Source organism: Tachyglossus aculeatus, chromosome 5 (assembly GCF_015852505.1).
Source record: "Tachyglossus aculeatus isolate mTacAcu1 chromosome 5, mTacAcu1.pri, whole genome shotgun sequence".
Lineage (NCBI taxonomy): Eukaryota > Metazoa > Chordata > Mammalia > Monotremata > Tachyglossidae > Tachyglossus > Tachyglossus aculeatus.
This window is the reverse complement of record NC_052070.1, coordinates 20,054,064-20,068,220: the sequence shown is the minus strand read 5'-3', so window position 1 is coordinate 20,068,220 and position 14,157 is coordinate 20,054,064. Positions and strand designations below refer to the sequence as shown.

The following is a 14,157-nucleotide window of genomic DNA, read 5'->3' as shown; positions in this document are numbered from 1 at the left end:
CTTTTATAATACTTTAGGAAACATTTTATGGCTGAAACCATCAATGCTGCAATTGCACCCCAAGTGATTGCCCTGGGTTATAATAATAATAAAAATGATGGCATTTATTAAGCACTTATCTTGTGCAAAGCAGGGTTATGTGTCTAGTACAGTGACTCTTCCGTTTATCTTTGCTCCAGCTGCTCCAAACAGGTAAAAGTCAGACTGTAATTAACAAAACACTGTGTAATTCAGAACCACATTGGCACTTTCTGCCCCTAATTCTCTCCCCAGAAGTATACCTCACACTGGATATTGCTGACTCTCATTGTCACGATCAACACTAAGGGAACTTGGGCTGGAAGAAGACAGACTTCAAGGAGGAAAGGAATCAGATGGGAAGAAAAAAAAAATCCAAAAATAAATATACAGCTTCAAGTTTTATTTTCATAATATTCAGAGCATGATGCCTCTTTCCTGAGAAGCAATAATTTGCATCACCCACACACCACATTTAATACTATAGCTGGGAGAAGTACAGGCGAAGCATGGGTTTCGCACATGAAAACTATATTCTGCATATGTACAGACAAATTCTATATATTAAATACAATTTGTAGATTGACTTCACTTACAGTTGACTATTACGCTGAGTGTTATTCTTAGGATCTTCATGCAAAAGTCTCACTTTTGGTAGATAAGGGGGTACTATGAGTTCTGGAAAACGTTCACAAAACTGAATCTGACATTGGCTTCATGTTAAAACATTTAAAAGTGGGCAAATGGCATAATAACATTAAAAAACAATGATCAATTTGGAACACACACTGTGATACAACATAACCCTGATCACAAAGAAACATTCCAAATGGCAGACACTAAATGCTGTGCTTTATCCTTTAATCAGGGGAACTCTACCATAAAATTAACCCATCGATAAGTGGGGCTGGAGATTTCAGTCGTAATTCTATTGCTTCGGCTTATCATCGGCACACACCAAGTCATTCCTGCCTTTTCCATCTTATCGTACAGACAGCTAGGCAAGAGACATTATAACTCGCCCTCCCATTGGGGTCAAAAGAACCTAGTCCGAGAATAGTCTGTTACAGACTCACATTTCTTTAAAGGCCTGCCATACTCCACTGGGATAAATAATAATTTTCTCAGAGGAACATCTTCCCCAGGCTTTAAACCAAAAGAAGCTTTTGACCGGCTATAAGTGGGAAAGCATCAGTGATGAAGTCCTAATTGGGAAACCCGAACCTTTAAGCAGAAAATTCCCAATGCAACATTATTCAGACTGACTACAGTCTCAGTACATTTATTAGAAAGTCCAGAACTTAGGCAGACACTTGCCGAGGACTGATTTTAAAGAATCAAAGACTTAAAAAACAATAAATTAGTGTTCTTGTTAGTAGTGCCTTCCTTGAGGGCTGACGGTTACTGAAATGAGATCACCTTGTTAGTGTGTGTGTGTTGGGGGGGGGGGTCACAGGCCCATCAGGAGCTTGAGAAGTCTGGCCTGGCTCCCCCACAGAAGACGTGGGTGTCGGAGGACCTAGAGGAGGCTTCCCTGGAAAATATGAAGTTAAACAGTATTTCAAAAGCACACGTGTAAGCGCACGCGCGCGGGTACACACACACAAACACGGAAACCCAAAGTAATGCCAACCATGTGCACGCAAGCAGTGGCCTGGCCATTTCTGCTCAGTACAGACAGCTCTTTACAACATATCTGATTTGGACAGGATGCTATCGAGGAATTAAGGACCGTTCTTCCCCCAAGGCACATCTTTCTCGAGACAACGTGCTGATGTACAGAAACCATTTTGCTCCGGCCTGTCAGCGGTCCAGATGTCGGTCAGGATTTGTGACCAAGCTTTTCAGTCATTCTCTTGTGTTCCCACTCTGGGCAGGAGTTCAGCTCTCCGCAAGCTCGGATATCTCAAGCCTTCTGACTTTTAAGACCTTTCTCCAAGAGATCGGTATTTAAGAGTAGTTCGCAGAAGACACCGGTTTGAATGACTGCTGGTGTGGGCTCCTGAAACTTTTAAAACTAAGGGGGGGTAGGAAAAATGATCATAAACTCAAAGGAATCCTTCTTACAGACCATTTCTGAGTCTACCCTTGGAAACAACTGAAAGCTCAAATGCTTAGAAGCCCAGAGCTTTAAGCGCATTTTTCCAAACCATTGCATCTCTCATCTAGATTCATGCGGATTTTCCAGCATGCCTAGGCTTCTAAGCAGCAAGTTTTAATATAGGTAAGATTTCTACAAGGATAGATACTTTTACATTTCTTTGGTGGGCATAAGGAGGTATTGGTGGAGGTATCGGTGGCTCTGAGTTTTACTCAGTCTCCTCCATCTGAGAAAGTGCAATTGAAATACGTTATCATGAACTGTGGAAACACTGGGCCCTATTAATTTGAAATCCAGCAGGACAGGAAAGAATCACTTACTGGTCTTTTTTTAAGATGACAGATGTCCAAGGGAGGGTCTACACTAGGCGAACGATCCAAACAATTTCATTCCCAAAACACAATCGGTCTCATGGACCCCAATATTTCAGACAGACAGGATATCCAAATAAATGAGTCTAAAGGGCAAATGGAGGCTGCATTAGTCAGACAGTATGCAAGCACAGGCCTACCCTGCGAGGTTTGGCAGGATCACTTCAGACCAGTTTGCCAACACACTTGAAAGACACTTAGAATACATAGTTCAATAGGGTAAAAAAAAATATCCCGAGGGCACAGAATTGAACTTGGCCACATAAATTTATCTTAGTGTGGGGAACAGATTTGCTCTTTTAAAAAAAAAGCGCCAAAAAAAGCCCAACCAAAAAAAAAAAAATATCAAACTACCTCTCTACCTGGAATCATATCCCTTAATTGTCATTAGCAGCTGTCAAAAATAAAATTGTATCTTCGATAAGAGTCCAAAAGCCGGGTAAAATATGCACTTAAAAGTGCTACGGAACCTTATTCTCTTCCATCATCAGCTTCAGGACCCAATTCCGAAACAGGTCTGTTGTCGTTTTAAATGAATCAGGTGATGAACAAATGAACAAAACAGTTTACTGTCAACAGTGGCTAGGGCCCCAGTTCAGCTCTTACCTTAGATATGATTAACTCATAAATGTTTCACAGGAGATTGGGGACAGGTGTTTTTTGGGTTTTTTTGGTGGGGCGGGGGGGGTGGGGGGGAGTAGCGCAGGGAAAAGGCCTCAAAAGATTGTATGGATTCCAATTTCATGACTGCAATGACGTGCTGGGAATTCTTGGACTTCCAAGTGAGCTCGACGTCCACGACACAGCACGTCTGTTTTGTTTTGAGCTGAGTATACAAGTGGACGACTAGCACAGTCCTCCGGAATACTCATCCTCCTCCTCCTCCGCATGGGAACCGGATGGGGCGGCTGTGTTTTCACCCTTCTCCTGTGGCGCTGCTGGTGATTTCTTCTTGATTCCACCCCCGGGGACCACCAAACTCAGGCCCAGCTTAGCATACTGTCAACGGTAAACACATACAGAAAACCTCAGGCTCATTCCCACGTCGCTGAAGTCCGCCCTTTCCTCTCCATTCAAACTGGTACAATCACTTAATCTAGCCTGCCTTGATTACTGCATCAGCCTCCTTGCTGACCTCCCAGGTTCCTGTCTCTCCCCACTCCAGTCCATACTTCACTCTGCTGCCCAGATCATTTTTCTACAAAGTAGTTCAGGACATGTACCCTCACTCCTCAAGAAACTCGAGTGGTTGCCCATCCACTTCTGTAATTAAACAAAAACTCCTCACCATTGGCTTCGAAGCAATCAACACCTCGCTATTCTCCTACTATAACCCAGCCCGCACTCTTCACTCCTCTAATGCTAACCTTCTCATTGTACCCTGATCTCGTCTATCTCGCCGCCATCCCCTCGCTCACATCCTGCCCCCCGCCTGGTACGCCCTCCCTCCTCAAATCCAACGGACCATTACTCTCCCCTCCTTCACAGCCTTATTGAAGGCCCAACTCCTCCAAGAGGTCTTCCCCAACTAAGCCCTCCTTTCCTCTTCTTCCACTCCCTTCTGAGTCACACTGACTTGCTCCCTTTATTCATCCCCCTTCCCATCCGCACAGCAATTATGACATATCTGCAGTTTATTTATATCAATATCTGTCTCCCCTTTTAGCCTGTAAGCTCATCGACGGCAGGGAATGTATCTGTTTATTGTTATATTGTGCTCTCCCAAGTGCTTAGTACCGTGCTCAGCACACAGTAGCACTCAATAAATACAACTGATTGACTGAATGAATAGTGCTAAAGCCTCCATCCCCAACAGGGAACACCCGGCTTCTCTTTTCAGTTACTGCTATCACCTAGTTTCCTGGCCATGTATTTGTGGGGGAACTCAGTGGGCTCACTGAGTTTCCAGTCTCGTGATATGGGGAGCAGTAGGAGGAGGAGGTGGCAGGCCAGAAGATGAATGGCAAAGAGTGGAATCAGTCTAATGGGCCTGATAAAAAAAAAAAATATATATATATATATATATATATATATATCAAATTGCCCTGCAAAACCATAGAGCAGGCCTAAGGAGCTGTGAAAGGTCTGGGCCAAGCTGAACTGGCTGATACTCAATTGAAGGACTTTGAAGCAGCTCAGAAAATGAACATGTGCTCCTATGCTCAAGCCTTAAAAGACGAAGGGCTTACGTTAAGTCAGAAAGCAGGCCTATCCAGAGATGCAGTCCACTGTACAGCACCCTGCGTACTTTATCTTTTTGAGAATTGATGGGCAAGCAGCAGTGGATGGCTCTAACCCAGGGAGTTGTCAATCAGAGCATTCTCCCATTGGGGATCGCTCTCCGTCTATCGAAGGGCAAGGAAAGGAGGTGGAATCTGGTAAATGAGACTGGGGCTGGAATCCGATATGTGGCCTTGGTCGTTGCAAATTTTGATGGCTGTTGAAAATTTCTGGGGGCCAAAGATCTTTTGAACCTGTTCTCAAGGGATCCTGTATGAGTCTAAATGGCTTCAATCAGACGAGGAAATAAAATGAACCATCTGTGATGGAAGTAGGAAGATCAGTTTAGGATATAGCCAACTGGAAAATGATGGAGAAAGAGTTCCAAAAAAAAAAAAAGCACGGAATTGTGATAAGTAAATTAACTAAGTGTGCTGCCAGACAGAACTCATCTGCCCACTAGGAAATATCCAGTCGGATGGATGACAACTCACATCATTGTCCATGTACTTGAAAAGGGGAGAATTGCAGACATCAGAAACTTGATCTTGGTCTTGCTGGTCATACCCTTCAAGGAGCTGTTCCAGGGCTGTACAGTCTTCACTCCCATTGAATCCTGGAATACTACAGGACACCCGGCTCATACGCATTTAAACATAGCCACACAAACCCTCATCTAATTATCCCTCCCCACCAACTCTTGCCTCACCCAGTTTTCATCCATCATCACCCAATTCCCAGGGGGGCGAGCCACTCTGGGTTTTTCTCGCTTTCTGGATAATTCAATCACGCTCCTTTAGAGGACCGATTCACGTAACGCGAAAATTTGCTCAAAAAAATTGAAAAGGAAGCTGCCATAGCAACATAAAAGGGTGAAAATGTAAAGAAACAGATGTAGAGAAACACCTGGCAGATTTCAAGAGAAAGAAGGGAGACTTTGAAGTCAAGTAGAATGGTTAAAAAGTCCATACCTATAGCTCTCTCTAACACATCTTTCTGCAGCGACATAGTCATTCCGATGTAGATGAACTAGCACTTGAGCAATAGTTTTCTAAAATGGAAAGACAATGGACCGTCTGTAAGTTTTACATATCTACGTGTTTGTATACACTTTTACTTTTATATCACTCAGGGGGTGTACATATATCTACACATGTATTTATATGTATTCATATATATATATATATATATATATATAAATGAAGTTTAAGTGCCATCTGCAGGAGCTAAAGTAAAAGAACAGTGCAAGTGTTATACTTTTCTTCTTATCCCTTAAAAGGAAAAACCACTCTCAACTGCCAAAAAGTTTTACCTACTAAGAGTTTTAGAGGATTCTGGAAAAAATAACAAAGCACACACAAGAAAATTTAAGTGCCTAGCAACAAAACACTGTTACTCTATTTGGGCCACCAATGCAGAAAAACGGCCCTGCCGTTCTTCAATAAACAGACTTATTATAATAACAACAGCAACAATAATAACAAAAACAGCAAGCCATTCTTCAGTAAACAGACATTGTAATAATAGTGACAACAAAAATATCAATAACAGTAATAATAATAATAATGATAATGGCATGTGTTAAGCACTTATTATGTGCCAGGCACTATAGCTTTCCTAAAGTTGTTGTTTTTTCACCGTTCAAGTAAGCAAAATCCAAAGGGGAACAGAGTAATTTAGCATCCATAACCCAGACCAAAAAAAAATGTTTTTTCAGGTTACCTTGTAACATGTTGGGTAATTCTCAATTTCCTTGTAAATATTCTTTTCTTTTTGAATTGACAACGCAGCCTCGTCAAACCTGGGAGTACAAAGACAGTGATGAAAATCGGATAACTGTCTAGAATGTGAATCAACTTGGGTTCTTAATAATCTAGGGGAAAGGGAGATGAGAAAGCCTCAGTTCCAAATGGACTGAATCCATTAACATGGAATAGAAAGACATGGGAGGTTTTGTTTTAATAGGGAATGCTTAAAAAATTAGGAGGGAATTTTCCATTAATGGCACCTAATCAAATCCAAAACATCAGATGGCAAGATTTATTACGTGTTTTTTTGTCTGTTTTGCTATGTAACTAAGCCCAAGAGTTTAAGCAATGGATACATTGCCAGACATCAAAATTAGGCAAGAATGCAATTTAATGCAATGTATGGGGACATCTATCAACGGGTGCAATTTGAGTAGCGTGGCTTCAACAAGAAACAACTCTAATGGCTTAGACATCTTAAATATTTAATTGTAAAGGCAACACATCCTCCAAATGAAATATTCATTTGAAAATATTCACTTGAAAAAAATTCCACACCCACTCTGAACTTTCCACTTTCTGTGACGAGTTACTCAAGAAGACTCTACGTTATTCCCCAAGATCATCCAAAATGGATACATATTTCTGAAAGTTCCAGAAAGTCAGTTCTCCCGTGTGTGCGACAGCAGTTTCAATTACAAATACAGCTGTTCCATTTTCCAGATCATCCAGGAAATACTCCCTCAACGAGGACCGGGGAAATTCGTGATTTCAATGTAGTCTGCTAGTGGTTTCCAAATCCTCCACAGATTAAAATATAAATTTCATTTGGTTTCCATGCAAGACTTCTAAGTTGTTTTCATAACCCTCCGAAAGATCGTCAGCCAAGACGCCGAACGGACAGTTTCGGTCCAGAGGTCATTTTTCATTAGTTAATCGCCCCTGGAACAAGAAGTGGTCATGGAAGGAAGTCTTTTTCCTTCAGTTCCAGCCATAAATACGACGGGATATCCATCACGACCAAAAAAAGTCTCTTTTTTTGTGTAATGCTGCCACTGAGTGGGACGGAAAGAAGCCGCATCTACATCCTTACACATTACGACTGACAGGAAAAAAAGGTCAAAGAGAATCAAGCCATCAGTGGCGTTTATTGAGCGCTTACTGCACGCCTGGCACTGTACTAGGAGCTTGGGAAGGCCCTATGCAACAGAATTGGTTGATGCCATCCCTGCCCACAAGAAGCTTACACAATATCAATTAGGTCAAATCTATGCTTACTGTACCTCTAACAGCTCAAATAACGTGAAAACAGCATGAATCTCCGCTCCATAAATTATGCAGAAAATTTCACATCAAGGCACCCAAACATCCGTCCACTGGATTGTAAACTCAAGGGCAGGGGCCCTGCCTAATTCTCTTTTGGGCCCCACAAAAAGAGAACCTTCAAGAAACGTTGTTGCTAATATTAAAACATACACTGCTCTACGGTCAGCCCATCAGCAAACCGTTGTCATGTTTAGATTGATTTACTGTGGTCAGAGGCGGTAGCAACCCCCTCTGAAACGATGTATCAAATAAATGGGTCGTGATTGTACATTAAAATAATGATGCCAAACTGCATATTCTTCAAGGCACCTTACAGGGCCAAAAAAAAAAAAAGAAAGAAAGAAAACAAGAAATACATACTGTGAATTAAAACAGTGTAGTCTTTGCTCTGAATGGACCCCCCCCCCCCCAAAAAAACGTTTTTTTAAAATGAATAGTACTGAGGTTTCTTACTATTCCAGACCTCTATCTCAATCAATCAGTGGTATTTATGGAGCACTGACCATAATGATGATGATGATGATGACGGTACTTGTTCAGCGCTATGTGCCAAGCACTGTTCCAAGCACTGGGTGATCAAGGTGTCCCACAGGGGGCTCACAGTCTTAACCCCCCCTTTTACAGATGGGGTAACTGAGGCACAGAGAAGTTCAGTGACTTGCCCCAAATCACAGCTGACAAGTGGCAGAGCCGGAATTTGAACCCACGACCTCTGACTCCAAAGCCCGGGCTCTTTCCACTGAGCCACGCTGCTTTCCTAATGTGAAGAGTACTGTACTAAGTGGTTGTCTCTCCGTCTGGATTCCCAAATCACGTCCCGAAACAATCATACTAATAACTGTAGTATTTGTTAAGCGCTTACTATATGCCAGGCACTGTACTAAGCATTGGGGTGGACACAAGCTAATTGGGTTGGACACGGTTCCTGTTCCACGTGGGGCTCAGAGTCTCAATCCCTAATTTACAGATGAAGTAACTGAGGCACAGAGAAGTGAAGTGACTTGCCCAAGGTCACACAGCAGACATGTGTCGGAGCTAGGACTAGAACAAATCCAGCCTCAAGTAGTACTCAATTTTGTCACTTCTTGGTCCCCATTTTTTTTGTTGTTGTTGTTCCTTTTCTAGGGTTGTGCTCAACGAGATCTCACCGGCAGTTTACTAGTAGCAGTTGGATTTGACCTGGGTCGGCACCTGGGTTATATCATCATCATCAATCGTATTTATTGAGCGCTTCCTGTGTGCACAGCACTGTACTAAGCGCTTGGGAAGTACAAGTCGGCAACATCTAGAGACGGTCCCTACCCAACAGTGGGCTCACAGTCTAAAAGGGGGAGACAGAGAACAAAACCAAACGTATTAACAAAATAAAATAAATAGAATAGATATGTACAAGTAAAATAAATAAAGAGTAATTAATATGTACAAACATATATACATACACTGGCATTTATCACATACTTACTGTGCGCAGAGCACTGTACTAAGCCCTTGGGCGAGCACAGTGCAACAGAATTGGCAGGCACATTCCCTGCCCACCAACCTGGCCTAGTGGCTAGAGCACGACCCTGGGAGTCAGAAGGATCTGGGTTCTAATCCCGACCCCACAGTCATATCTGCTGTATGACTTTGGGGAAGTCGCTTAACTTCTCTGTGCCTCGGTTACCTCGTCTGTAAAATGGGGATTAAGGCTGTGAACTCGATGTGGGACAGGGACTGCGTCCATTCTAATTTGCTTCTATCCATCCCAACCCTAAGAACAGAGCGTGACACAGTAGTCATTTAGTCAGTTGTATTGAGTGCTTAACTGTGTGCAGAGCACTGTAATAAGCACTTGGGAGAGGACAATATAACACTTCCCAAGCGCTTAGTACAGTGCTCTGCACACAGTAAGCGCTCAATAAATACGATTGATTGATTGATTGATTGACTTGATCCCTGTGAGGGACAGGGACTGTGTCCACTCCGATTTGCTTGTATCCACCCGAGTGTTTAGTGCTCTGCACACAGTAAGCGCTCAATAAATATGATTGATTGACTCATTATTTTACTTGTACATATTTATTCTATTTATTTTATTTTGTTAATTTGTTTCGTTGTCTGTCTCCCCCTTCTAGACTGTGAGCCCGCTGTTGGGTAGGGACCGTCTCTCTATGTTGCAAACTTGTATTTCCCAAGCGCTTAGTACAGTGCTCTGCACACAGTAGGTGCTCAATAAATACGACTGAATGAATGAATGAATATACATATATACAGGTGCTGTGGGGAAGGGAAGGAGGTAAGATGGGGGGATGGAGAGGGGGACGAGGGGGAGAGGAAGGAAGGGGACTGCAGGTAGACTGCAGATCTTCAACTGCCTGGGTATCCCATCCTTAAAAAGCCCTCCCTTGGCCCCTTCCAGTTATCGGCCCACCTCCTTGAGTGAGTTGTCTACCTCTGCTGCCTCCACTTCCTTTCCTTGACCCCCTGAAACTTGGCTTCCACCCTCAGCACTTCAATCCACAGAAATGACCCTCATTTAGGTCACCAATAATCATCTTCTTGCCGAATCCAACGGCCTCTACTCTATCCTAATCTTCCCTGACCTCTCTACCGTCTTTGAAGCTGCGGACCACCCGCTTCACCCGAAAACATTATCTAACCTTGGCTTCACTGACGCTGTCCCCCCGCTGCCCTGGCTTTACTCCTCTCTGGCTGCTTCTTCTCAGTCTCTTTATAAGAAGAATGTGGGCCAGGGACCGCGTCCAATCTGATCAACTCGTATCTACCCTTGGGTAGGGACCGTCTCTATACGTTGCCAACTTGTACTTCCCAAGTGCTTAGTACAGTGCTCTGCACACAGTAAGTGCTCAATAAATACGATTGATTGATTGATTGCTTGGCACATAGTAAGCGCTTAACACATCCCATAATTGTTATTATTCGTTATCAACCTATTGCCCATATCCTCCCTGACTTAGCACTCCTGTCCACCTTCATATCCAACAGACCACCACTCTCCTGGCCTTTTAAAGCCCTGCTACAATGACCTCTCCGAAAGAGTAAGTCCCCATTTCCCCTACCCACCCTGCCCCGTGTCACCTATGCATTTAGATGTGTACCCCTTAATAATAATAATGGCATTTATTAAGTGCTTACTATGTGCAAAGCACTTAAACACTTTGATACTCCCCCAGCCCAACAGTTTTTATGTACATATCCTTATGCTCTACTATCTCCCCTTCATTCAATTGTATCTGCAACTGTATCTTTGATTTATTTTGATCTCTCTCTCCCCCGTAGATTGTAAGTTTCATGTGGGCAGGGATCCTGTCTTCCAACTTTGCTGTACTCTCCCAAGGGCTTAGTACAGTAAGAGCGCGATAAATACGACTGATTTGACTGAGCACTCATGGGGATGGGCAGGCGTGGCGGTCAGGAGGAAGGAGAAGGCCGGTGATCACCCCCAAAATCTTTCTCCCCTCCTTGTTCCCAATCCTGGAGGTAGAGGGGCTCCAGCTATGGCCTTGGATAAAAAGGGAAAAAGCAGGGAGAGGAAATTCCCTCCTGAGGTCGTGGGCCACTTTCTGCTCCTTTGAGATTATGGTGGCAATAAACAAGAGGGTGAGAGGTGGTGACGGGCCACGCTGCGAGGGCTGGGAGTCCCATGTTTTCAGTCTCTCCTTTAGGGCGCTGCCAGATCGGTGGCCTCCGTGGCAACCAAGCAACAGCCGAGGTGTCAGTGACCTCATTACCATCACGCTTTTTAAGCACATTCAAATACATGTGTGTATATAGAGACTATACCATTCTAGAGATATTTTATCTACACATATGTTTGAAAAGTATGATTGCATTATATAGTACATACATATACTCTATCATTATCTTTTACATATATATCCCTTGTAGGCTGGCTGTGGGCTTACCAAATCTATTGCATGGTACTCTCCAAAGTGCTTAGTACAGTGTCCTGCGCAGTTAACATTCAATAAATGACACTGATTGATTGATACACATATTATTATACAGCCACACAAATCTATTGCATTGTACTCTCTAAAGTGCTTAGTACAGTGTTCTGCACAGTGAACATTCAATAAATGCCACTGATTGATTGATACACATATTATTATATAGCCAAGTAAATCTATTGCATTGTACTCTCTAAAGTGCTTAGTACAGTGTTCTGCACAGTGAACATTCAATAAATGCCACTGATTGATTGATACACATATTATTATATAGCCACGTAAATCTATTGCATTGTACTCTCTAAAGTGCTTAGTGCAGTGTTCTGCACAGTGAACATTCAATAAATGCCACTGATTGATTGATACACTTATTATTATATAGCCACACAAATCTATTGCATTGTACTCTCTAAAGTGCTTAGTACAGTGTTCTGCACAGTGAACATTCAATAAATGCCACTGATTGATTGATACACATATTATTATATAGCCAAGTAAATCTATTGCATTGTACTCTCTAAAGTGCTTAGTACAGTGTTCTGCACAGTGAACATTCAATAAATGCCACTGATTGATTGATACACATATTATTATATAGCCACACAAATCTATTGCATTGTACTCTCTAAAGTGCTTAGTACAGTGTTCTGCACAGTGAACATTCAATAAATGCCACTGATTGATTGATACACATATTATTATATAGCCACACAAACCTATTGCATTGTACTCTCTAAAGTGCTTAGTACAGTGTTCCGCACAGTGAACATTCAATAAATGCCACTGATTGATTGATACACATATTATTATATAGCCACACAAATCTATTGCACTGTACTCTCTAAAGTGCTTAGTACAGTGTTCTGCACAGTGAACATTCAATAAATGCCACTGACTGATTGATACACATATTATTATATAGCCACGTAAATCTATTGCATTGTACTCTCTAAAGTGCTTAGTACAGTGTTCTGCACAGTGAACATTCAATAAATGCCACTGATTGATTGATACACATATTATTATATAGCCACGTAAATCTATTGCATTGTACTCTCTAAAGTGCTTAGTACAGTGTTCTGCACAGTGAACATTCAATAAATGCCACTGATTGATTGATACACATATTATTATATAGCCACGTAAATCTATTGCATTGTACTCTCTAAAGTGCTTAGTGCAGTGTTCTGCACAGTGAACATTCAATAAATGCCACTGATTGATTGATACACTTATTATTATATAGCCACACAAATCTATTGCATTGTACTCTCTAAAGTGCTTAGTATAGTGTTCTGCACAGTGAACATTCAATAAATGCCACTGATTGATTGATACACATATTATTATATAGCCACACAAATCTATTGCATTGTACTCTCTAAAGTGCTTAGTACAGTGTTCTGCACAGTGAACATTCAATAAATGCCACTGATTGATTGATACACATATTATTATATAGCCACACAAATCTATTGCATTGTACTCTCTAAAGTGCTTAGTACAGCGTTCTGCACAGTGAACATTCAATAAATGCCACTGATTGATTGATACACATATTATTATATAGCTACACAAATCTATTGCATTGTACTCTCTAAAGTGCTTAGTACAGTGTTCCGCACAGTGAACATTCAATAAATGCCACTGATTGATTGATACACATATTATTATATAGCCACACAAACCTATTGCATTGTACTCTCTAAAGTGCTTAGTACAGTGTTCCGCACAGTGAACATTCAATAAATGCCACTGATTGATTGATACACATATTATATAGCCACACAAATCTATTGCATTGTACTCTCTAAAGTGCTTAGTACAGTGTTCTGCGCAGTGAACATTCAATAAATGCCACTGATTAATTGATACACATATTATTATATAGCCACACAAATCTATTGCACTGTACTCTCTAAAGTGCTTAGTACAGTGTTCTGCGCAGTGAACATTCAATAAATGCCACTGATTGATTGATACACATATTATTATATAGCCACACAAACCTATTGCACTGTACTCTCTAAAGTGCTTAGTACAGTGTTCTGCGCAGTGAACATTCAATAAATGCCACTGATTGACTGATACCCATATTATTATATAAATCCCCACCCTCTACATATATAGACAAGCATGTGGGCAGCGTTTAGTACAGTGCTCTCCACACAGTAAGCACTCAATAAACACGATCGAATAAATCCTTTTAAGTAACTTTCCTAGAGATTTGGAAGGGGCCAAAGTTGTTTGTGACTTTTTCCAACACAGTCGGACATCCCGTCACCTTTCTTTATGCACTTCTTACCCTAAATATGACTGTAAAGCTCCTCAAGGACAGGAAACATCTCATTTGGATTGTATTCTTCCAAGCTTCTTGTGCTCTACCACAGTAGGCCCTCGATAAAAAAAATCTTCCTAGACAG

General features: G+C 41.8%; 1 protein-coding gene across 1 annotated transcript in view; it reads right to left on the bottom strand.

The window, feature by feature from the left end:
• Window positions 1–406: 406 nt before the first annotated feature.
• The window catches only part of NAPG (NSF attachment protein gamma), a 43,277-nt gene continuing 29,526 nt past the window's right edge, over window positions 407–14,157 (bottom strand). The window contains exons 9-12 of the mRNA XM_038746249.1: window positions 6,433–6,511; window positions 5,682–5,761; window positions 5,205–5,334; window positions 407–3,489 (exon numbers count right to left, since the gene is read on the bottom strand). Coding sequence (XP_038602177.1) covers window positions 3,337–3,489; window positions 5,205–5,334; window positions 5,682–5,761; window positions 6,433–6,511 — 442 coding nt within the window. The 3' untranslated portion in view covers window positions 407–3,336. The remainder of the gene's footprint in view (window positions 3,490–5,204; window positions 5,335–5,681; window positions 5,762–6,432; window positions 6,512–14,157) is intronic.